This window comes from Opisthocomus hoazin, chromosome 19 (assembly GCF_030867145.1).
Source record: "Opisthocomus hoazin isolate bOpiHoa1 chromosome 19, bOpiHoa1.hap1, whole genome shotgun sequence".
NCBI lineage: Eukaryota > Metazoa > Chordata > Aves > Opisthocomiformes > Opisthocomidae > Opisthocomus > Opisthocomus hoazin.
Window position 1 is genome coordinate 8663134 of NC_134432.1, and position 24883 is coordinate 8688016.

The following is a 24883-nucleotide window of genomic DNA, read 5'->3' on the forward strand; positions in this document are numbered from 1 at the left end:
TGAAAAGTGTGAGGCTGCCAGGCTGTCTCCTGGGAGCTGCACTGGGGATACTGGGCTGGGGGAGACAGTTTGCAGGCTCCTGTCTGTAAGGCGTAGCCATAGCTGCCATTTCAAGTCTGTCCCCTCTACTCCTCTCCGCAGTCTTTTGAGAAGCCAAGCTGGAGAAGCAAAACATCAGCACTAAGGAACGTGACTTGGGCCTCCTACCTTGCAAGATCCGTTTGAAAAGCTCAGCCCAAACATTTGCAGATTCAGAGGGCCTGAAGAGGGACTTTTACCCTAAAAAAACCCTTATCCTCAATGGCACCTAAAAGGGCACAAGTGAATAACCCTTCAGATATCATCTCACTGAGACCTTGAGTTCCCCACACTTTAAAAGCGACTAAAACTGAAGTGGGTTTTTCAGAGTGCATGTATCTAAATGTAGGAGTAGCAGGGAGGAAAGACAGACAGAGATTGTATACTCGGGTAGAACATCAGCCTCTTTGTTGAACTATAATGCAATAACTTCCTCTATCTTTCTTTTACAACTCCTACTACCTCCAGAAAGGCCTTCCTTTAAATTGCAGAGGTGTTGAAATGCTTGCATGTGGTTATATTTTCCTGCTCCGTCCTCCACTCAGGATGTCATTTCCACTGCAAAATGAAATAGGACTGATTCATTTTGCAGAAGGAACATGACTGATACAAGCCCGGATGGAGATTCATTCTCAGCCCTGTGGAAATTCCTCACCAACGTTGCTAGTCAAGTGAAAAACCTCTTCACCATACAATCATCAGGGTTGTGTTGCTACTCCTGAACTTCTTGGGCTGGAGCCAGGAACAGCTTGTGAGCAGCTGAGGATGACCCAGAAAGACGGAGGTGTGCTCACATGGTCTTTCCCTTCTTTTTTTTCTGAGAATTGTCTTTCCCTCTCACCTGAACCAGCTTCTTCTTCACTACAGAGAGGTCATGTTATTCTCTAGATTGAAGGTCTGATAAAGATGTGTTTTATTATCGTGAGGCTGTCTGCCTTCCAAGAACAAAGATCATATGTGCAGCTTTTGCTGATATTTGCTTGCAGTCTCATGGAGACAAACCACACCTTGTTTATTAAGACAAACATATGTTGTACCCACACAAAGCTGCTCTGGCACTGCAGGCTGAGATTTCTTTACCTGGTGAGGCTGCCAGGGAAATACCCAAGAAAAAGTCATATGAACAAAGACTAGAGTCAGGAGGGTTTCTGAGCAGGTGCTTTTTCAAAGAGAGTGGTAAGGCAATGCTGAACAGGGGATATCCCCACCTGGAGCTCTAAAGCCGCTGAAGGGTTCATGTCATCTTCTTTTTTAATTTTTTTTTTTTAGGATTTCTCCACCACTTTCCATAAAATACATATTGTCGTTTTGCCTGATCATTTTGTCAAGATCCTGTATTTTTAACATTATACTCAGATGTCTCATGTCTGCTCATTGCTTCCAGTCTGCCTGTAGCTCCTGACAGAGCAGAGAACCAGCAGCCACCAGCCAAGTGCCATCTCAGCAATCCCAGCTCTATTCCAGAGGCCTGTGTCATCTCCTCCACACTCCTGGAAGGCAGAAGTATGAGGCTGATGCCACCCCCTTGCCATTTTCTGGGTGGAGGATCAAGCTTCTGCTTATTGATGACACCTAAATATTTCTATTCAGCTTTCCTTTCTACTAGTCAAGGTCTGACAGAGAAAGTTCATTAAGTTAATCACAAAGTATGCTTAGAAGGAGGAGAAAGAAAAGAAGAAGAAGAGAAAAAGAAAAAAAAGAAAAAAAAGAAAAACAAAAAGGAAAAGGAGAAAAAGAAAAAAGAAAAAGAGCAAAAGAAAAAGATAATGCTCCTGCAGAACTTAACAGCCCTCAGAGCTGATGTGCCAGCTGTGAGAGGGTTTTTCAAGGCTGCAGTTTTGGTTTCGGGTAGTGAAGACTGCGACCAAATGAGCAGAGGGGGCAGCCGGCTTGATCACTCTGTACTCGATTCCTGGTTTTACACACTCTTTAACCCCCAATAATGGCCAATCCCTCTTATAGCAAAGCCAGTCAAAGTCAGAATTTGAATGAAGTGACAACCTTGTACAGGAAAGCTGGGAAGCAGGTGGTGTCTTCTGCTACAGGTCACTGCAGTAGTTTAGGGCTACTTCTTCATTAATGCAAGCCTGGGCACCGTGCCCTGATCCTGTGGTTATGTTTAGCCCAGCAATAGTTGAGCTCTACTCCCTCAAAGAACAAAATGGAATAGAAACAGGAGAAGAGGAAAGGGAGCTGCACCCTGAGATGGTGCAGCAGAGGAGGGTGCTCTCCTGGGGTCAGGTTGAGCTGGCATCAAGGTCTTACTCTGGTTCAGGCAGGTGGAGGAATTTAAAGTATCATCACACTGGAGTGCTCTAGTCACTTGGTCACCGTGGCTGCACACTCACGCCTGGATTCAGAAAAACCCATCACTTAGTAGTCTGAGCCCCACAGAAAGCCAGAGGATTAAATAAACTAAAAGCTGCCATCAACTTACACCTCAGTCCCCAAAAGTTACCTACCCAGCTGTCTTTTGCCCCACTGGCTTGAGGCACTCATCTCATCCAAACTGAAGCAAGAAATCTAAGTCTGAGATCATAGACTCACAGAATCATTAAGGTTCGAAAAGACCTCTAAGGTCATCAAGTCCAACTGTCACCCCAACACCACCATGCCTGCTAAACCATGTCACCAAGTGCCACATCTACACGTTTTTTGAACCCCTCCAGGGATGGTGACTCCACCACTGCCCTGGGCAGCCTGGTCCAGTGCTTTACTCCTGCAGTAAAGAAGTTTTTCCTAATATCCAATCTAAACCTCCCCTGATGCAACTTGAGGCCATTTCCTTTCGTCCTATCAGTAGTTACTTGGGAGAAACGACCAACACCCACCTCACTGCAACCTCCTCTCAGGTAGATGTAGAGAGCCACAAGGTCTCCCATCAGACTCCTCCAGACTACAGCCCCAGCTCCCTCAGCCGCTCTTCATAATATTTGTTCTCTAGACCCCTTCATCAGCCTCATTGCCCTTCTCTGGACACGCTGCAGCCCCCCAATATCCTTCTTGTAGTGAGGGGCCCAAAGCTGAACACAGCACTCGAGGTGCGGCCTCACCAGTGCCGAGTACAGGGGATGATCACCTCCCTACTCCTGCTGGCCACACCATTCCTGATACAAGCCAGGATGCTGCTGACCTTCTCGGCCACCTGGGCACACTGCTGGCTCGATGTTGACCAACACCCCAAGGTCTTTTCCACTGGGCAGCTCTCCAGCCACTCTCCCGCAAGCCTGCAGTGTTGCATGGGGTTGTTGTGACTGAAGTGCAGGACCCGATATTTGGCCTTGTTGAACCTCATACAGTTGGCCTTGGCCCATTGATCCAGCCTGTCCAGATCCCTCTGCAGAGCCTTCCTACCCTCAAGCAGATCGACACTCCCACCAACTTGGTGTCATCTGCAAACTTGCTGAGGGAGCACTCAATGCCCTCATCCAGATCATTGATAAAGATGTTAAACAAGACTGGACCCAAAACTGATCCCTGGGGAACACCACTTGTGACCTGACGCCAGCTGGATTGAACTCCATTCACCACAACTCTCTGGGCTTGGCCATTCAGCCAGTTTTTGTACCCAGTGATGTGTACACCCATCCAAACCACGAGCAGCTGGTCTCTCCAGGAGAATGCTGTGGGAAACAGTGTCGAAGGCCTTACTAAAGTCCAGGTACACAACTTCCACAGCCTTTCCCTCATCCACTAGGCGGGTCACCTGGTCATAGAGGATCAGGCTGGTCAAGCAGGACCCGCCTTTCATGAACCCATGCTGGATAGGCCTGATCCCCTGGTTGTCCTTCACATGCCCGCTGAGTGCACTCAGGACGAATCGTTCCATGATCTAGGACTAAAGCTAGGACTGCTGTATGAATTAGGGTCTCTGCAGGACTGGACATGCACGTTGGCTGAAGGAGGGAGGATAGGTGCAGCGGCACTGGAAAAGGTGCTTTGCTGTCTACATGTCCCAAAAATACCCCTTACGGATACAGTCCTAACCCCATAAATGCCACTCACTTCCCCAGATATCTCCTTCAGTGCTTTTGAGACCTTGGGTCTTGCTGCCTACATATTTTTGAAGCCCTTCCTCTCCTGCACCCTTGAGGCTCCTAAACTACTTCGTCACGTTAAGAATGAACAACAGTGCTAAGGTGGCTTATGGTTTTTGAAGTTAGCAAACCAACCAGACAGCAATTTGGTGCACCCTTGGCAGGCTCATAAATAGATTTCAAAACTGAGAGTGTTTTTAAGCTATTCTCACAAGTTACAATCGGGAGACGGGGAAAAGCCAGAAAGTGATTGTCCCGTGCAATAGCCCATGGTGGAGCTGCTTGGTACCGAACCAAGTTGTGTCAGCTCTGAAAGGTGTTTTGGCGTGTGTTACCTCAAGGATTTGCCAGTTTCTCTCATGCAGTACCAATAAAATGTACCAAGCAGGGCATCTGTCAGTGAGTAATTACAGGAAAGATCATCTTTCTTCTGTGCGTGTGCTCGTGACATTTCTGTAGTGAGGTGCAAATCGGAGCCCGTCTCCAGCAGCCCTGTTTGGAGCTGTCAAGCCAAATGACATCACAGCCAGATACAGTCAGCTTTGTGATGTTACTAGAAATGAGGAAATCATCTCATAAACATCAATTCTTCCTCTGAATGTCTGCAAACAAACTGCAAGAGCTTTCAAGTCCCCAGTTATACAGATTTAGTGCCTTTTCCTAATAACTTCAAAAGAATATTGAGAGCAAGGCATATTTCTTCATTACAGATTTTTCTCTCTTTTATACTGCTCTGACAAACACCAAAGAAGGGCTATTAATTACAGAGAATTAATTTAGTACAGTGCTGCTGCTCAGACCCTTGCCAGTGCTGTGGAATTTTGAAGGAGACGTGTTTGCTGAGCAAAACAAACAGTATTCACATGTGTAACTTCAATATGGGGGGGGAGGGGGGAGGAGAGAGAAAAAAAAGAAAGAAATTCGAAGAACATGAAATAATATTCATGAAGACAGTAAACAAGAGTGCAGGCACGTGCTTTTGCTGTGACCTACCTCCCAGGAGCCAAAAATGGACTTTTTCTCCCAGATGTCCTGCCGAGCTCCTGCCTGTGGCCGCAGGTGGATCTCCCGGCTGGGAGGCAGCGGCAGCAGCTGGACAGCCCAGTGCACTGGGAGCAGGACAGTGCTGGGAGGGTGCTGGGCACCGCCGGGCTCCGGGGCTGCGGGCACCGGGTGGGATGGGGCAGGGGCCGTGTGCCGTCTACTGGGTCTGGGCAGGCCAGGAGAGCGAGCAGGGCTGCCGGGAGAGGCTGGAACAGAAGCTGCGTGAGCAGAAGGCCTCTGGTGTTTTCCCGATTCTGTGAATTCTCCCACCTCTCCAGGCAGGCATTGCCGCTTCCCAGCTGGTGAATCCTCTGCACCACCCCTCCGCGTTCTCATCGTCCATGGCCCTGAAGCTCCCTTAGCGATCATAGAATCATAGGTTGGAAAAGACCTCTAAGATCAAGTCCAACCATCAACCCAACACCACATGCCTGCTAAACCGTGTCACCAAGTGCCACATCTACACGTTTTATTAACACCTCCAGGGATGGTGACTCCACCACTGCCCTTGGCAGCCTGTTCCAATGCCTGCCCACTCTTTCAGGAAAGAAATTTTTCCTAATATCCAATCTAAACCTCCACTGATGCAACTTGAGGCCACTGATGGCGACCCGCTGCTCACGGTGTGAGATGGCTCCTGGTAGATGCACTGTAAATACCCACAGAAATTAGATATTTCTGAAACGTAGTTGCTGAGACTGACTATTATGAAAGCACAGCACACAGGCTTTTGGTGCTCCTGTCTGCAGCACCTTCTGCATCTCCACACAGCTATTCCTGCTGTCCCAGGGCTCTCCCACAGCAGAGCTGATCCCAGTGCATACCCCAGCATGGAGGGTCCCACCAGGCTCCCCCCTCTGGGGTGACACCAAAGTTTCAGTCAAGACCATGAAGAAGAGGGGCCTGGGACATAACCATTCCCAAGGGCTAACGCTCAGCTAAAGCTCAGAAGTGCAATAATCGAAAGACTGAAATTAAATTTAATAACAATATTGAAAGAAAAAAATAAACTAGGAAGATGGGACCTAAGGGTGAAGGGAAGTGATTCCCTCCCTCCTTCCCTCCCTCTCTCCTTCCTTCCCTCCCTCCCGATTTTGAACTTTTTTAGTGATGTTTCCCATGCACACCTATTTTTCATTCCCTGTGTCAAATCCACAGTACCTGACCTTAGCTAATAGCGAGCACTTCCCAGTAAGCCTTATTCGCAGAGCTGATCACACTCGCTCTGACTGAAAGCATCTTCTTTCCCAGCCACCTTCATGTGGTCGTCAAGGAGGAAGCAGAAACATTTACTCTGTTTGAAAGGTGCAACCTTGAAATAGGGCAGGGACACTGGATTAAAACAAAAGATCTTTTATTGTCTTCAGCTGAAGAGTATGATACAGAGGAACTACACATAGGTTTCACTCATATAAAAACAAAAAGAGCCCTTTATTTACACAAGTGTTCAAAGTCGCCAATGGTACCTAATAACAACTCTGTTTTCTCTGCCTTCTTTTGTTAGTTATTCCCACCTAGATGGAGGAAGCATTGGTCAGTAACACTTCGAAAAACATGTAAGCAGCTTTTGGGCAGCAAAAAAAACAGTAATATGTTGTAAAAGAAACCAAATCCTTACGGGCATTTCACTGTAACAAACCCAGCAGAATACTTACAACTTATCACTGACGAAAGGAACAGTTTTCAGTACGGGCTCAGCAGCCTAATCGTTCTCAGCCTTTCTCTTACTTCCCCATCTAAGTAAAAATACCCTGGACATGCACAAACTCAACATGTTTGAAAAAAGGTAGAAATTTATTTTAAAGTAATTGTGCTTTTATTTATAAAAAAAATTTACAATCAGACACTGTCCTGCTGTGTTTCCAAAAGCATGGTTCTCTTAAAAATGACAAAAACTTAGCTTATTATTATTATCATTATTATTATCCCTTTGTCATTATATTAATAATATTAATCTTATGATTAAGTTTAAAAACATACTGCTTTCCCCTTCCCATCCCCTCCTTCTCTGTGGTACTTGATATATATAAAAAAAGGCTTTCCAACAACCAAAGAATTTCAATTATAACTAATAATAATAATGATAATTAATTGTACACATTTCTATGTGTAAAATATGGCTGGTTCTAAAACAAACTACCAATGTACAAAACTGTTCTCCCTCCCCTACCCTGGGCCACCCAAGAGATAGTCAGATTGTGGAAGAACTTTATCCCAGAGGCTTTCCGAGAAAATAAAAATTAAGAAAACAACATACAACCCTTGAGATCGTTGTCTTTGGTGTTGAGGACACTACTGAAGGGCAGCCAGACCTGCTCTGCTGAAAATGCTGGGACACTTCAGGCTTGTTGTTCGGACTGCTGCAGAAGCCTCTGTTGGGCCAAGGGGCACCGATGCTTTGGTAGGGCTACCAGCCCCTCACACCCCACCACCCCAGTGATGCTAGAGGATCCTCCCACACCCCCACGCTACATCCCTCCCCCCCATCACCCTGCCCGCAGCCCCGTCACCGCCTCTGGGACTTTATGCTCGCTTTCGTCTTCCTTCCAAATTTCGGAAGCTGGAGGGTCTAAGCTTCATCTCTGCGAACTGGATGGAATATTCATGGCCCTTCCAGTGGAACCAGTTAACACCCTGCAAAGACAAAGACGAAGTGTGGGAGGTCACACATTCACCGCTGCTCTTGTTGTCAGCCTTTACTGCTCTCGTTTCAGCTTGCAGGCTGTTTTCTAACTTGGGAACAGAGGCACAGCAGAGCAGAGGGGCTTTGGGAAGCACAGGGTTCTGGCCGCTAGCACGCACAAGCTGTACGACCAAACCCAGATGCTGGTCCCCAGAGCTCTCACTCTTTGCCCAGCTTCCGTGGCAAGAAGAACATTTTGTTTCACACGTTGGAAACTACATTTGTTCCCTGCGCACTTGGGATAATCCCTTGGAAAATCATACAAAAACATCGATATTTCACCAGCTGACATTAAATTCTTATTCTGTGAGCAACTGCCTGTATCTTTCCCTATGATCCTTTGGTCTGGAGAGGGGGCTTCGTTGGTGCTCTGAAGTCTCGCTAGCTGAACCACCAGATAGATCCACAACTGCAATCCCCCTCCTTCTAGGGCATTACAGAAGCCTTCAAACACCACGCTCACCTGACTGTGGCTGTTGTCACCATATCTGCCCATCAGATTGACTCGGTGACAATTCTTGTACCAGAATGCACCCTTGTATGACAAAGCACAGTTGGTGATGGCAGAATCGTTGTCCTTGTCAAAGGTGGAGAAGGACCTTCCGTTATGGTATGTCATGGAGTCACCTGAATGAGGGAAATAAAAAAAAAAAAAGAGTAAAGTCAGTGGTTTGCCTAGTTTAGATCACATGGAAGTGACCATTCTGCAGAAAATGTTTGCACTGTGTCATGCGCTGTCTGTAAAGCCTGGCTGCATATCTAAGTTTTTAAAAATTGACTTGCTTTACTACAGAAGGAAGTACACAGTTTTTGTTGTTGGAGACAAGCCAAAATATTTTTCCAGGTGGTCTGTAATCTTCAACACATTAAGTGGTTTTTCACGCAACTCAATTTCTGCGCTTCTTGCTGATAGGTGGGGTTTGGCCCTGTGCAGAAGGTAGTGTGGACAAACCAAGCTCAAAGCGACCTACAGAACAAGTGAGCCAAGGAGTCTTCACACTCAGCTGGTCCACTCACAGTAAAGCCACCCATCTTCACTAGTTGGAAACACAGAGACACGTCTGCCTACTGTTGACTTCCCACTCCCAGGGTCTGGGTGCCCATTTACAGGTGGGTGCAATGGGAGCAGCCTTCAGTATATGCCTGGAGCAGAGCTCACATTCACCCCTCGGGATCTGTGTTGATCCATCCATTAATCTCAGACCTGAATGTGTAGGGAGAGGAAGTAGCAGGATTGAATCCTGCTAGCTGTAGCAGCTACTGCTGCTCTGCATCAGTGTGTTTGCCTTAAACAGACATTAATTCTACTACTGTTGCATATCCTTTCTCTGTATCCCTATCGGCTGTGCATTCATGTGATGGTCACAGGGCAGAGTCCATGCACACACATCTCTGTGGTCTGTCTTCTGCACCTTGCAGCATGAAAACTATCTCATTTTAAGACATCTCCTGTGGAGCTGGATTTATCTCTTCATCTTCTGAAGCCCTGAAGAGGACTCAATAAGAGCTGCAGGGTTTGCCCTAATATGATTACAAAAGGCAGATGATTTGTTCAGCAAAATTACAAATCATGTTACAGCAGGACTCTGCTGCGTATTCCACTGACAGGAGATGAAGCTGTGCCAAGATATTATTAGCTATAGAAATGACAGTCAAGCATTGGCCAAACGAGATATGTGGCTGTTTAATATACTTGTTTATATTCTGTCATAAGCATGCCATAAAATGTGGCACCTAAATGACTGGAGAATTTAAAACAGAAACATAAAACATATCGGTATGTTCACATTTTCAAACACCTGACATACAAAAGATACCTGATGTGATGATGATCTGCAACATCCACACACTGTTACCTTGAGCCAACTGGGAGGAAATTGCAAATCAGAAGACAAAAAAAATATTTAATCTCACCTGCTGTGCCACTGTACCCATCCACTCTTAGCCGGTATCTGCCCTTTGAGTCTCCAACGCTGAACCTGTCGTAGACAGCATAAGCTGTCTCACCTTTGTCCCGCAGATCCACACGCAGCTCATACTGGCCCTGAGAAGTGATTTTGTGGAGGTTCTCCAGACCTGTGGAAATAAATGAACAATCCATTTGTCTCCCTGTGTTTATTTTGTCTGTCATCGTGTTAGCCCATAAAGGAGGTCATACTGGCCTGTATGGCTATGCCAGGGCATAAACACTGGTGAGGAAAGTGAGCTACTTCAGCTGTAGGGTAATGTTAGCACAAAAACAAATAGATAAAAACAGGCTGATTGAGAGACCTCTTCCCTTCAAACCACAGCAGCAAGTAGGTCTTTGGGAAAAATAATCAAAGCTGTGCTGTGTGATCATCACTGTCTTTCATTTACAACCAAATAAAATACAGTGCAATCTGAAAATTTGCTTTTTACTTCTCTTTTCCCTACTTCTCTTTTGTTGCTGGGGCTGTCCTAGGAGTACAGGAAGAAGATGGTTGCAGTTGCTTCTCAGGTTACCTCCTGACTTCTTACAGAGCACCAGGGAGTATTGCTTTGGTAGGTTTGGTGACCCAAAAAGCGTGACACCTATGAACTGCAACTGGAGGGTCTGGTTTGGACCTGGCAATTCCAACATACCTCGCAGCATGCAGTCCCGATCCTCCTTCGCACCAATTATGTTCCCATTTAAAAATACTCCCACAAAATAAATGGAGGCTTCAGGCAGCTCCTAGTCTTTTGGCCTTTGTGTTTTCTTTTTAAAAAAACACAAAATTCTTGCCACATACCTATCCAGAATTCATCCCTAGGATCTCCAAAACCAGCCACGTAAGCCTTCCAGTTCTTGTAGAAATCTTCCTTTCCATTTTGACGCCTCAGGAACACCTGCAAACACCACAGGCAAGAGCTGTTATCAACAGACTGCCTTTGACAGAAAGGGCAGCGTGGCTTTCACAAACGCTGAGGCTGGCACTGCTGCTCCCCTGTCCTTAGCACCCAAAGCAGCAACCTCACTGCAGCTGCTGAATTGTACCAAATCTGTTGAATGCACTTGGGTTTTTTTTCAGTTTCTAGTGTATCTACGGGGTTGCCAGGCTCCCCTAAGAGATGTGGCCTTTTAGTTCCTGCTCTCTGCTTTTTTAACAGCCCCTTGCAGTTCTGTATTTCTCAGCCAAGATTTTCTACATCCTCTAGTCTCCTAGCCATGCCTTTCTCTAGCTCCTGCTTCCTTTCTGTGCCCTGGGTCCCTCTGACATGTTCAGATTTGAGGATGTGAGTACAGAGAGCTGGCATTTTCACTGCCATTCATTTGTTGTCTGGGTGGGATGCGTTCTGTCTGTAACGGCCTGGGAAGCCCGGCCAGCCACCAGGCCACGTGGCTGCTGAACAAACAGTTTCTCTGGCCTGGGCTTTAACCTCCTCCATTGTCTCTCTCATCCCAATAGAGTCAGTCTGCCCTCCCCTCACCTAACCAGCTATTTAGAAGCTATGTTTTTGATCTAATACGGTCATTTCAGCACCCTCTATAGCCAGTGGAGAGAGATCAGTGCTTTTCCTCTGTGCTGAAACCACTGATGTGACCAATCCTTTGGAGACACTTCTCTCTCCCCCAACTACAGAAAGAGCCTGGTTACCTTTTTCTAGGCACCTAGGTGTCCTACCCAAGATAAAATTCCCCAAATTTATAGACAAGTCAGCCCTACTCTGATAATAGAGCACTATGAGGGATGGCATAGATAAGCAGGGAAGGAGTCTGCTACCCCTGCTCTTAGCACAGGCAGATGGGCATGAAGGGTGGTGCGGGCCCACTCCCCCTTACTCACAATCCATCCACCCCCGTCCTCGCTCATGTCGCAGAAGACTTGCAGAGGCTGAGCCTTGTCCCCATTCAGGTAAACTGTGTAGAGCCCAGAGGTGGTTTCTCCATTCAGGAGAGCCTGGGAGCAGTCTTTAGGGTAAGGATAGAGAAGACCAGCTGCACACACAAAAAGAGAGAAAGCAGTCCTTAAGAAATCAGCAATTATAAGGAACTTGTTCAATGCAGATGAGTCAAGAAAATCTGTTGTGGGTCAATGGTGCAGCCAGGTACGGAGCCCAGGAACAGGCTTGTAATTGCTATCCTACATAAAACAGATTCACAGTAAACAGCAGATAATGTAAATTTTTCTTTTGAGTATGTTTTTGCACATCTGTCTACACTTTTGGAAGTGCTGTGAATGCCAGATAACTACTCCTTGCTATGATGGGAGTGCACGCTCCAGCTAAATAATTAAATGGCACAAGTGGTGTTTACAGCAATTTTTGTGTAAAACCAAATCTACCAATCTCTGATTCTGTGACAGAAAAGGGAGGGGGAAATATAAAGATAAGACTACAACCAAACATAAATAAATTTGGAATATTTTTCTAGCAAGTACAATATTAAATGTTATAAAACTAAGCTTTTCAAAAACAAAGTAAACCACCAGTTGAAACTACAGAGAAATGTCATTAAGCATTTCTTTCTGACAACAATCTAGTAGCATTGTTACAGTCAGAACAATTTTTAACCCCGCAAAAAGCTTTTATTTTTTAATTCACTTAGGCCATTAACTTATTCAGCCAATGGTCTACTTTAGTGATGGTCTAAGTGTGGCCACAGGAGAGTTTTTAACTGTGGCTGCTGCTCCCTTTGCAGTGTGTTGCACACCCCTCTCTGTGCCTCAGCTACAGAGAATTTGCAGCAGCTTTGGGATTTGGAGGAAAGCGGCTGTCTGCAGGGAACTACTTCAGTGTTTGTCTCTCACTAAATAGTACACAAATCTATGTTCAGAGTTAAGGTCACACTTCAGCATCTGCCTGAAAGAGGCTGACACTGTGTTCATATGAGCAATGGCACCCCATTCAGTCCCTGCTTATGTTCCATTTGCCAAAAGTCACTTCAATACACCCAGATTTAATTCTTCTCCTATTTCTGGTTGTGGATTGTCGTCTGTTGGTGGAGTTCATCCTGCTCTACACAAGGAGTGACTGTGAGCAGACTTGGGGCTATGTGACTTTTATTAGCACGTCTGTGAGTCCTTGGGCTGGAGTTGGTACAAGCTGCAGAAGGGAGCAAGGAAACGGCTGAAGGTCCTGCTGAGTCTGAAAGGCTGGAAACCGTGAAAAGCGAGACAAATGACCGGCAAGGTCTCACAGTTAATACTGGAAAAAAAATTTTTTTTTCTTGTGTCAGCTGTGAAGTGACCTTCAGAGAATCCAATCTATTCTCACTGGAGAGCTGTCCTATTAGAGCTGGAACGGACATTCTCTATGGCTTTGCAAAAAACAATCTCAGAAAGAGGAGAAAAAAACCTGCCTAGAAATTTATCTCCTCAGACTACTGAACTGATTTGTGTGTGTCTGTGGTTTGTTTTATTTCAACTTAAAACACTGATTTGTTTTAACAGCTTGCTATGCATCAATACAGAGTTAAATCAGGGTGTCAGTATGGGTTTTAAAGAGTGGTGTTCCTTTCCCTTTTGATATTTTACACGGGAAAGGCAGGATATTTCATCAGAGAGGACTACAGAGGTGATGTTGATAAATATAAAGAAAAGAATTTCATCATGGCAGTCCGGGGAAAGCAAATGACACTACAGCTCTGGACTTTTGTATCGATACTACAAGCAAATGAAGTGCATGCTGACAATCGGATTAAAAACCTTCTGTGTCTCCTTATTGCAGACCTCAGCTCTGTCCTGAGAGCAGTAACTTTTATGTTATTTCAGCTGTGCATGTGCTTTAAAGTCCTTACTTGTGGTGAAAATAGTCTGGATCGTTTTGCTCTTCAGGGATCCGTTCAGCGCCTGGAGTTTCACCGTGTACGGGGTCGACGGGCTCAGCTCTGTCAGGCTGAAGGAAGTTGTCTCAGGGTTTAGGATGACTTCCTACGGGGAGGAGAAATCATACAGGGAAATCACAGTGACCGGAACTGTTACATATTTTAGTTTGTCACATTATTTTTTGTGGTAACTATTTATGGCATTTTTAACTATATAAATTATTTAATACAAATCTTCTATTGTTCTAAGATTTTTATCAAGCTAACTTTCTTCAGAGGTTCGAGAAAAGTTTCCTGGAAGCTAATGTTTACCATCATAAAGTATAAGCTGTGGGGGTTTAAAGCAAGTCAGCATAAATGCTTACGTGTCTTGAACGTACACATTGTATAGATGTCTCTGGGAAACTCATAAAAAATTGAGAAGAATCACCCTAAAGGACAAGGAAATATCATACTCCAGTCTTCAAAAGGCTCTTCTGTAACTTTAAAAGACTGATTTTCAGCACGCTTAGGGAAATTGTCTTCTTGATAATCAGAACCTTTTCTGATGTGCCAGGCTGGGCGTCCAAAATTGGCTGTCATTTTTGCTGGGATTCACCTCATTCATACTTAAGCATCCAGTGTAATCTAGTTATGTAGGAACATGATAAAATTATTGGAGAGCAAGAGGCACTTTCAAAGGCTAATCACCCTGTCTTAGACACCTCACTTGCAAAGGGATGGATTCTCCTGAGTTTAGAAAGTGGAATGCCATTCTTTTGGGTGTGTGATTTTATTCCATTATACAGGTTTGGAATGAGGTCAAATGGTTGCCTGTGCTTTAATGCGTATTGTGGAGAGATGACTGTCAAAATTCAGGCTTCAACTGAGCTTCTGTTTCAGGATATAATACAGGAAAGTACTTGAGCAGGTTTTAACGCATTTGTGTTCAAGCTAGCACTGAAACAGGTACTTAGTATTTTACCATGTTTAACTTCAGGCACATGATTATGTTCCATTGCTGGATGCCAGAGCATCTCTACTGCCCAGTTCAGAGGCACAGCGCCTCTGGTTTGGTTACAAGTGCTATACCTTGACTCTGCCATCAATGGATTCGTAGATCAGGAGATAACCAGTGACAGGAGCACGTGGAGGCCTCCAAGTTATGACAGCTGTTTCTGACTGAACCTCAGTGGCACTTAAATCTCTTGGAGCATCCAGTCCTGAAGGAGACAACAGATCAATTACAATCACATATGTATGGCAATTTTGAAGTGGTATACAGGCTATCTTATGGGCACTATATTAAAACAGGCCAGAAAAGTAAACTTTTTCTCCCAAGAAATTTGAAATAAAAAAATATTTCAACCTAAATTTTGTGATTAAAAAGTAAATTTCTCATTGGAAGTTTTAAAATAAAGATATTTATTTTATATAAGTTAAAATATGGGCTGTCTCAGGCACTTTAGTTTATAATTTGTTTCATTGAAATGTCTTTTGAAACAAAATTGTGCCTTCCATTATTTCACACAAGACGACAAATTGGTATTTACATATACCCAGGAAGAAAAACTTTGGTTCCGATGATGCCTCTTTTGAATAGGAAAACTTTTATACTTGGTCTGGCTACAGCTTCCACTCTCCACTGTAATTATAGCACTGAATTTGTGTGGTTCAGCTCTTGACTTTCTAGTTAATGCCTTGGAACAAGTCAAGTAGCAATCAGGAAAATGAGAAATGTCCATGATTTCATTGATGGTCATGGAAAGCTGTAAGAATGAAATCAGCTGTACACCTTCGGCATTGATACGCCAACATCAGCCCCCAAAGAAGAGCTCCTGCTCCTGCTTTGTGTGAGAATCTGTAGAATTGGTGAGAGAAAACCACCTTCTAGATCAGTCACACCAGCCTTCCACCAGAGAAAATACGGTGCAAATACTATCAAAATTCAGGTTTCTAGAAAAAAAACCACAATGTACTGGCTGACTCTATGATATTAGAGAAATGTAAGCCAGGTGGGACTAGAAGAGATGGTAGCTCTCCCCACAGCGAGGTGGGACATAGCACCTGTAGTAAACTGGGTGGAGAGGGTCTCGCTCTTCTGTGGGTCCTTCAGTGCGTGCACACTCAGTGTATACTCAGTTGCAGGTCGAAGGCCCTTCAGGTCATATTCCACAGTGTTTCCTGACACCATCTGAGTAACTTCTGGTTCTAAGAAGAAAACACAGAAGAGAACAGGTCCCAGCATTATTCAGACATGTCATAATGTACTCAACTCCACACTCCACTCAGTGATTTTTTTTTTTTTTTTTCACTAGATGGGAGCAAGCGTAAAATAGTAAAAGCCCAAAATCTTTCTGTTTGCACCTATGCTGAACCTGAATTAACACCAGAGTCCTTTATCTAAAAGTATTAGCACTCTCTAGTGTTCATATGAATTATTACACCATCTTTTCAAGCATATCAGTTATGTCTGTTCCTGTCTGAATTGGGAATGTTTAACTAAAATGATCATGTCTAAAAGGCTCCCAGCAAGGCACCTCCTTCAAACAACAGCCCTCCAGCACCCTCCTGGAGTCACACTGCTGCACCCATTTCTGAGCATTTCTCAAGAGCCTTAATGCTGTCACCTCCCTGACCCGTCACTAACTCTTCTTACCATGCTCAGAAGCATAGGAGACAACGTAATTATCCACTGCAGCAATTGCTGGCTGCCAGGTTGCCAGAGCCTCAGAATCTGTGATGTTCACCACTACTAGGCCTGACGGGCTGTCCAGAGCTGAAAGAAAGAGAGTAACAGATTGAAGGAATGTGACAAACATCCTTGTCTCTGTGCAACACTCTGTTGTAAATATATGATTTAAAAATGCGCAAACACTGCTGCTCGATGTAGCTTTTACGATCCCCTTTGGAATAGCGGAGCTCTGCAGAAAAGACTTCAGTGCCTATGAAGAGACATGAAATGCCTCCACTGGAAAGGGAGGTCAATGAGTGAAAAGATTAAACACTGGGAACAGACACAACTACGTTCTCAGATCAGTCTTGATATCATCAATCTTCACAGCTCTGTCAGAGCTGACATATTTCTCTCAACACCCTCAAATCTGGACTGCTTTTTGGAGCAAACTCAGGAGACAGAGCTGGGAAAAATAACCAATGTGACGGCAACTGATAGCCCCTGTGACCTTCCATCAGCTTGCCCTGCATGTTTAAAAATAAACCAATCAAACAGCCAGCCAACCCTCCACGATCCCCACACATTCTGCGTTGCTTTCTCATGGGACTCTGTTTTGCGCAGTTATATGCTCTCCCTGAATGGGGATAGACATCTGCCTCCAGTACAGCTGGAACGGGCTATAAATTTCACGTTATTATCCAATACTCCTCACCTTGTTCCTTGCCTCAGTTCTCTGAATACTTGCTAGCCCCCCAAAAAAGAGTGAGTGAATGAGACTGCAGGTGGGTTCAGCAGGAGCATAGTGGACCCTCATTTTTTGCAGGGATATTTAAAGCTGTGCTGAAGAAAAAGCAGGAGAGAGAATGTTTTTCTGCTTAGGACACAGTCTGGAAACTGGGAGATATGGAGTTTGAGTCCACAACAGAAATCGGTCTGAACTGCTCAGCTGAGCTGGCCCTTTGCTTCCTCATCTGTATGATTATATTCATTAAATTTCTGGTTTTTTTCTGATATATTAGGACTAAAAATAAATTAACTGCTTCCTTCTCACTGTAAGTTGGTTCAGCACGTAGCTAATGGGAGCTCGATCAAACTTCCTAGTTCTATATTCATCTGAAATACAAAGAATGGACAAAAAACTTCCTACTGTTTGTGAAGACAGCAAAAATGGGATCTCGGTGGGTCTTCAGCTCCAGTTCCGGAGTCTGTCCTACAGCACACACAACGCATTTGAAAACCTGCTATTTCCTCTTTATACTTTACCTGTTTTCAGAGTGCCAGAGACGGGTTCACTTTCTTCAAAGCCTTTCACAGAGATGATACTAACATTGTAGTCTACACCTGGGACTAACTTCACCAACTTGGTCCTTGTTTTGTTTCCATCGACTGTAACAACATTTGCAGTACCTAGGATGATGCCAGATGCAAAGGGATTAGTGACACTGTACTCCAGCAAAAGCTCAAAGGATGTGTTTCAAGTTAAAGATATTATGACCAACATGGATGTACTTGGACAGTAGGAGATGAATTCTCCCATTAGTTACAAGTACCGATGTCAAAGGGCAGCCTCAGAATAAAAATATTGCTGCCATGACACCCAAATCTAAGGCACCGGTTTGTATTCATTCCTAGTGGTATGCCAACAGTAATAAAAAATTAACATTTCTGTTCAGAAAAATGTAAGTTTACAAATGAGATGTACTGTGAAAATACACCAGTCCCTACATGAAAGTTCACACACCTGTGAGGAAAGGACTTGCAGTTTAGATCTGCTTTGTTTCTGGTAAGGGCTGGAAGTTCCTCCTTCGCCAATCTCATTTCAAATAAAGATATAGTACATACCATTTTAAGAGGTGCTGCATGTGTGGGTCAAGACTTAGGACACCTATTTCTTTCACATTCTGGGTTGATTCCATTTAGACAAGTGCCTAACTTCATGATTGTGGATTGCCTCTTTTGTGCTGTGGGATCACTATGTATTTAAAGTTGCATGTGTACTTACATACTATATTGTCTGAAGGCCTGTATCTTTACTTCTCTTAGTCAATAGCACATCTTTTTATGGTCCTGACGTCTGTAGCGTTTGCTCTTTAGCTGTTTCCTTCCAGAGATGTCCCTAAATTATGCTCAGAATCTGTTTGTATAGGAAGCTTTTTAAGCTGAACACTAAACCAGAAATGTAATGGATGGAATGAAACAACATTGGGGAGTATTAAGAAAAACCAGTGCCTTTGAAAACTATTATAACCATGGATTACGATTATTATTTCCAAGGGTCATCTTTTCAAATGTGTTTAGCCCATGAAGTGCCCACAATATAATGAGACACTTTGGAAATAAATCCTTACTTCGGAGGCTCAGGGGAAACAGTGATTTTTGTGAAGGTGGCCCTACCAGGGCTACAACCATTCCAGCATCCAGCTCTAAGCTCCCTAACAAGTCTTGTCCATGGGATGCAGGATGCTGTGTTCGGACTGAGATTGCCTACTGGAACCACATACGCACATCCACATTCCTGGTCAGGAGTTTAAGGAAAAAACATGATCTGTATAAGATCATCTGGGACATGCACTGAGAGATGGATATCAGCACAACAAACCCTTTCTGCTTGCCGTTTTACCATCTTCCTCCCCGTCCCTCCTCGCGGTTACTCACCTCCTGTGACAGGGACGTAGGAAACCCGGTAGCTCTCCACGCGGGTGCGAGGGGGTGTCCAGCTGACTGTAGCAGAGTTTTCCGTGATGTCAGAGAAAGAAATTCCTTTGGGAGATCCAACAGCTGTCAGGGGAGAAGAGAGAACAAACACACCACATAGAAAGAAAAGGTAAATAATTTGTTTCTCAGTCCTTAGTGCTGGAACACTGATTTGTCTTATCCCTCTGTCCCAAGAGCTGATGCTATCAGTACTCTGTCCTAAACAACACTAACGCAGGGAGTACCAAACAGTTAATGGTTTTATTACATACTGACAGCAACAATCTATTTGGTCTAAATTTTCCCTTTTCAGTAACATTAGCACAGTACATAGCTTAAAAAAATACCTCTAACATATATCTATATATCATGGACACAGAAGTAACAAAGGTTTCAGTGTTACAGAAAAGTATGGAGGAATACTTACAGGAATACTATTCTATTACCCAGGAGTCATTGTATTTATAATTTTTTCTATCCCAGTTTTGCTTGGATGATTTTTAGTCTTTCCATTGAGTCTCAGAGCCCTATCTGTGGTGCACAGCATTGGCAGCCCTTAGCAGTGGAGAGGTGTCACTTCCTGAGCATAAAGTTCCTACTACGGGATGCCTAAAAAAGACCTGGACTCCTCTGCGTGAGTTCATCCAGGGTCCATCCTCTCAAGCACTGACTACCTGTAACTTCTTTTGGCTTCAAACTAGAAGCAACAAGATTTTCTTCTCGGAACCTCTGTCTGAGACCACGATATTTCTTAGGGACATTCAAACACACCCATCAAGAGGACATCCACGTACAGCCATCAAGAGGAAGGCACTTGTGGTGCCACTGCGGCTCTTTCCCTGTATAAACCTGAGCACTACATTTGTCCATATAAATTAGATCAGTAAGCTGGGCAAACAAAATCCAAGTTTTGCCAAAATCACCCAATCTTAAGATGCAAACAAACACGTATCTGAAACATTCCAGTTTAAGGCCTAATTAAGCTACTGCAAAACAAGCATGGAAAGGACTTCTAGGACATAGTAAAGAGACTCGCCACTTCAAAGTTTACATTCAGCATCTCACTTCCAATTTGCTTTATTGACTCTAACCAAAACAACCCTGACACATGTTAAAAAAAAAAATGAACAGCCCACACAGAGCAGGCCATTAGCACAAAGGGGAGAGATAACAAACATCAGCCATGTTAAGAGCAGTGGAGACAGGCTGAGGGCAGGGGGAAGGGAGGAAAGAGGAGGAAAAAAGTCACTGTGCTTGAAATTGCTTGGAAAGAACATGTCTGCGGGAAAGAAGTCAGAGGGCTGTTTGTTCCACATGTCCCCAAAGCTCTTGCAGCAATGGACTAAATTGAAAGGCAAGGGAAGAAAAATAACTCAGCTCTCAAGAGAAACACAAATTATTTCTCTGCAGCTCACTAGACATGTTGGGTTTGTTCACATGGAACAGGCAAAGAAAGAATGAAAAAAACATTAAGAAAATTAAGCAAGCAAGGTGGGGTTAGTAAAGTTACATCGCACACAAAGTTGCTACTGATTTAGGTACAGTCTGAAGGAAACAGAGGAGCATAAAGAAAACCTGGGAAAAAGAGAGAAGTGAAAATCACACAGATTTTGTTTCACATTGTAGGTGATCTTAGCGACTGGTGAAAAGGGCTAGTGATGATCGTAGACACCAAAGAGATGAACCAGCACTTGGTTTTCATACACACAGCGAATTTCAGTCTTTCCCAGAAAATAAAGTACCCAATCCATCTCACTTGGACTCTGCTGTGCACACTTCCGTGGGTTTCATGCTTGTTTTCTGTACCAGGTGAGCTGCTGCACAATAAACAGAGGTAAGAAAAGCCTTGACTACGTGACAGTTCCACATCCCCAACTACCCCAACTGCAGCTACTTTCCTGGGAGCAAGCCTGGCAAAGAAAGTATAATGGACCATCAGAGCAAGCATCGTTCCTGGAATGAGTCCCAGAGATGTAAGAGAGTGGTACCTTTCAGCATAGCGAAATGAAAAAGGAGCAAATGAAACCATCTTCTTGAGCTACCTGAAAGCCAAAATTAAGCAGGCATACAAAATGGCCAGTGTGCTTCTGTCTTGTCACTTATTAAAAAACCCCAATTCATCTGTTGGGCAGGTAGAGGTAATTAGTGTTATCCTCCAGTGTCATTCCCCATTAGTTGTATGAGAGATGGAGAACTTCCCTGTGAAGTTGCTAAAGCATCCATGATACCTGAGTAGCTTCGACTCTTTGGGGATTTTTTTGCTACAAAATTATTCTTTCATTACTAACAGACTGCAGAATCCTAGAATGCTTTGGGTTGGAAGGGACCTTTAGAGGTCATCTAGGCCAATCCCCCTGCAGTGAGCAAGAGTATCTTCAACTAGACCAGGTTGCTCAGAGCCCCGTCCAACCTGGCCTTGAGGAGTACGTTCACTGGCTTTCTTCTCCTAAGCAACAGGAAGCATCAGGTTGCATTTATCATGTATAAAGAGCATGTCAAGTGTTTTGTGATCTTCTCAGATGAAAAATGCTGTTACAATTTGGCAAAACACCATTAGCAGAGGAAAGCAGCAGCATGAGACCCACACTTCCTACCAAGGATATTAAGTGGCACACAGCAGTGTCATCATCCCACAGAGAGGGCTGAATTGCACCTTAACAGACATTACACAGACCAACTTCCAAAACACATCAACTGTCCCTCTGAGAGCAGCAGTGGACAAAGTCCCTTGTGCCAACTTGATTAGACCCTGCAGATCGGTATGATGCTGCCTTGCACTACAGTGATTTTATATTTAACATTTTCTATCACAGCAGCATTGATGAGGGTGAAATGACAAAAAAATGCAGAGGGTAGGGAGAGTGGGTACTATCATCCTCCCAAGAAGGACAAACTTTTGACAACATTATCATCAGTAGTTCTGGGGCAAAACCATTGCTGTTCACTTGTACATACGAGTAAATAATGGAGAAGAACTATTTGTGATAGGTGTGGGAAGACATGACTTTACTGTCAACTCCCATGCCCAGCAGTTTCACACCACATTCCCGGTGTGACAGGAGCAAGGGAGGTCATCTCAGCCTCCAGGCGAGTTACCGGCTGCAGGACCAACACAAGATACAGGAGAAAATTGCAAATGCCTGTCCTGCCCTTCTATCCTTTCCACATTCAAAGCCCACGGCTGTCACTAGATTAACTGCCTTGCTGACCTCTTCTTAAAAGAGAAAGGAGAGGAAACCACAGAGGAGGACAGGGCAGCAAAAGGTGAACACTACAAGATCTTTCCTCCCCCTCCTTCCTCACAGCGGGTGGGTGGTTTACTGCACAAAGAGAAGAGGTCAGACCCTCAGAGAGGATTGCTTAGCAGTGCTCAAACCAGACTCCCTGAACTGCACTAATTACACCAGTTGAAGACTTAATCCCTGAAGACTGTATTTGAGGACACAAGGGCATGTGCCCAGGTAGGGAAGAAGGGGGAAGCTGTAAGTGATAAAAACAGAGAAGGATTTTCAGTCTAGAGTATTTCCCTGGCTTCATTTCCATGGCAGTGTTGGGGTTAGGTTTGCTGGTCTGTTTGCTAGCTTTGTTCCAACTATTATTTTACTATCTCCTCTACTAAAGCTAAAGATTTTCTAGCTAATTTATTCCTTGCTCACTCATAATTTGTACACAGGCCAGAACAAAGTAAGGCTGAATGTAAGCCTGTCTGAGCTACCCCCTTCAGGGACAGAAATATTTCTTTGCAACCACACTGTAAATGCTATAAATATACATATGATTGTCTAACAATCAACTCCTAAAAAAGAAATTAGTTAGATGTCTTGGTCCACCAGCTGCCCATTGTGGTGCAGCCTGCAGTCTGAATTATTTAGCTGGATTTTTGTGGCTCCAGCCCTGTTATCAATCATCCATGGGCTATTTACATCTGACAAACATCTTTTGGGCTACCGGCTTCAGTAGGTGACACGTGTTAAATCTCCCTGAAAGAACTGAATAAGAAAGTAGTCATGAGGAAAACGATAACTCTTAGTGGTTTACCATAAATATCCTGGAAGTCAGTGAAAATTGGGACATGCTGCTAACAAGTGCAGTCGACTTTAAACATCCCTCTCCATTGTGAGTCAATGCGCACGAGCTTGGAGAAAGGTGGCTTGTGATGGATGCATGTTCTGCTTCATGTAAATGTCTGGGTGAGTGTATATATGCCCTTACTCTTTATCCAAGCTAGTCACAAATGTGCCTTTGCATGCTAAGAACTGGCACCACAGACACGAGGGTGAATCAGGAGTTCATGCTGTTTCAGGAAAAGCTGTTCAATACTGAGTTCCTGTTGTCCCTTTTCTGTGCACTGTCTGGAGTACACTGCGACAGCTGGGCAAATGCCTCTTTTATGCATTTCTGTTGGCATCCTCACACACTGAGCTTATCTGTCCCCTTTTGTTCCCTTCCTCCTGGAATTAGGTTGATTTGAAATTACTATGTTTTCATATCAGCAAGCTCAAAGTTTTTAAAAGAGTGAATTTGGGTCACAGGACATTGCTTCATTTGCTTTAGATTTAAATATGTTTCAAAATGAAACCAGGATTTTGGTGGAAAAAAAATGAAAAGCTTCATTCAAAAATGCCAAAATGAAATGCCTCAAATTATGAACAGTTTTTTTGTTTAAATTAATCTAAGAAATTCAACCTAAGCCTTGAGAACTTGTTACTTGACTAGTATCTGCATATTTTCATAGAAAAATAATAGAAGAAAAAATAATCCAGTTACAATTGGCAAAACCTCCCTTCTCCTCCCTGTCACTGAGAAAATGAAGCTCTGTTCTAGTGGAGATTTTTCAGAAACATATATAGGTTTAGGCTAACTTCAGACAGAAGGCATTTGCAGTTATGTTTACAATGTTGCTGCATTAATGTGAGACTATGAAAGGCTAGAACTTCAGCTTTGTGGAATTGCCATGCTGCAGTTGAAGATTAAGGTCTTGGTATTTTTAAACCAAAACAGCATGAATTGGCAGTCATACCTGCATCTTTTGTTCTGGATGATTTTACCTCGGTAAGTCACTAAGCTAATTTACACATGTTGCTCCTGGTAAGATCAGTCTAAGTTAATGGTGCTTAGTCCTTTGCTGCTCAAGCCATAAAAAAACTTCTCAATGGCTCTGGTAAAATCATTTTGCCATACCTCTTTTCTAGAGAGCTGTGCAGTGGTGATATGTAATTACTCACAGGAAATCACTGCAAAAGGCTGATACAGAAACAGTATTTCTTGCCCCTCAAAACCAGTGCTTTAATTGCTAGATTCTGCTGCCTAATTCCAGATCATGAAAGTAATTAAATAAAACCATATTAAATAGATAGTGAAGAAGTTAAGGAATCTGAGATGATTGATTATAAATAACTACACCACACTGAACAAGTAACTTGGATAAGGTACATGCAGAAGATAGTTCTTACACCTCAGCTACAGGTCAGGTTGGCTATGAAAAGGAGAGATGCTGAAAGAAACAGGCATGAACACGTTACGCTTTTCCGACTGCAAAGACAATACCTGTGGTTGCTAATGCATTTACGGGTTGGGAACGTCGTCCACTGCTAACGCCATAGAGCTCAATTTCATATTCAGTACCCTCTTTCAGCCCTGTTATATCCTGGGTGCGCTCATGGCCTGGTACTATTAGTTCCAGTGGATCAGATTTCCTTTTTGTATCCCTGATTTTTAGAACAAAACTGTCGAAAACGCCATCATCTGCAGTCCAGGACAGACGGAAGCCATCTGGGGTAGCATCTGAAACCAGAAGGTTGTCGACCTCGGGTTCTGCTTCTAAAAAAGGAGAAGATAGCAGCAGGGAAAAGAAATGATTTTTTAATCAGTTCATTAGAGACCTGCCTGAGGTTTGGATATAGCATGCTGCAAGAATCCAACCA

The 24883-nt window shown here is 43.9% G+C and overlaps 1 protein-coding gene across 4 annotated transcripts in view; it reads right to left on the reverse strand.

The window, feature by feature from the left end:
* Positions 1 to 7654: 7654 nt before the first annotated feature.
* Positions 7655 to 24883, reverse strand: part of LOC104330217 (tenascin) — a 73189-nt gene continuing 55960 nt past the window's right edge. For 3 of the 4 annotated variants that reach the window (XM_075439257.1, XM_075439255.1, XM_009935394.2), the window contains 12 exons: positions 24507 to 24779; positions 18921 to 19043; positions 17529 to 17672; positions 16248 to 16367; positions 15656 to 15799; positions 14681 to 14811; positions 13583 to 13715; positions 11631 to 11782; positions 10596 to 10692; positions 9757 to 9918; positions 8306 to 8469; positions 7655 to 7793 (listed from right to left, as the gene is read on the reverse strand). In XM_075439257.1, the coding sequence (XP_075295372.1) occupies positions 7683 to 7793; positions 8306 to 8469; positions 9757 to 9918; positions 10596 to 10692; positions 11631 to 11782; positions 13583 to 13715; positions 14681 to 14811; positions 15656 to 15799; positions 16248 to 16367; positions 17529 to 17672; positions 18921 to 19043; positions 24507 to 24779 (1754 nt within the window). In that variant the 3' untranslated portion in view covers positions 7655 to 7682. The remainder of the gene's footprint in view (positions 7794 to 8305; positions 8470 to 9756; positions 9919 to 10595; positions 10693 to 11630; positions 11783 to 13582; positions 13716 to 14680; positions 14812 to 15655; positions 15800 to 16247; positions 16368 to 17528; positions 17673 to 18920; positions 19044 to 24506; positions 24780 to 24883) is intronic. The other variant, XM_075439256.1, reaches the window with a different exon arrangement.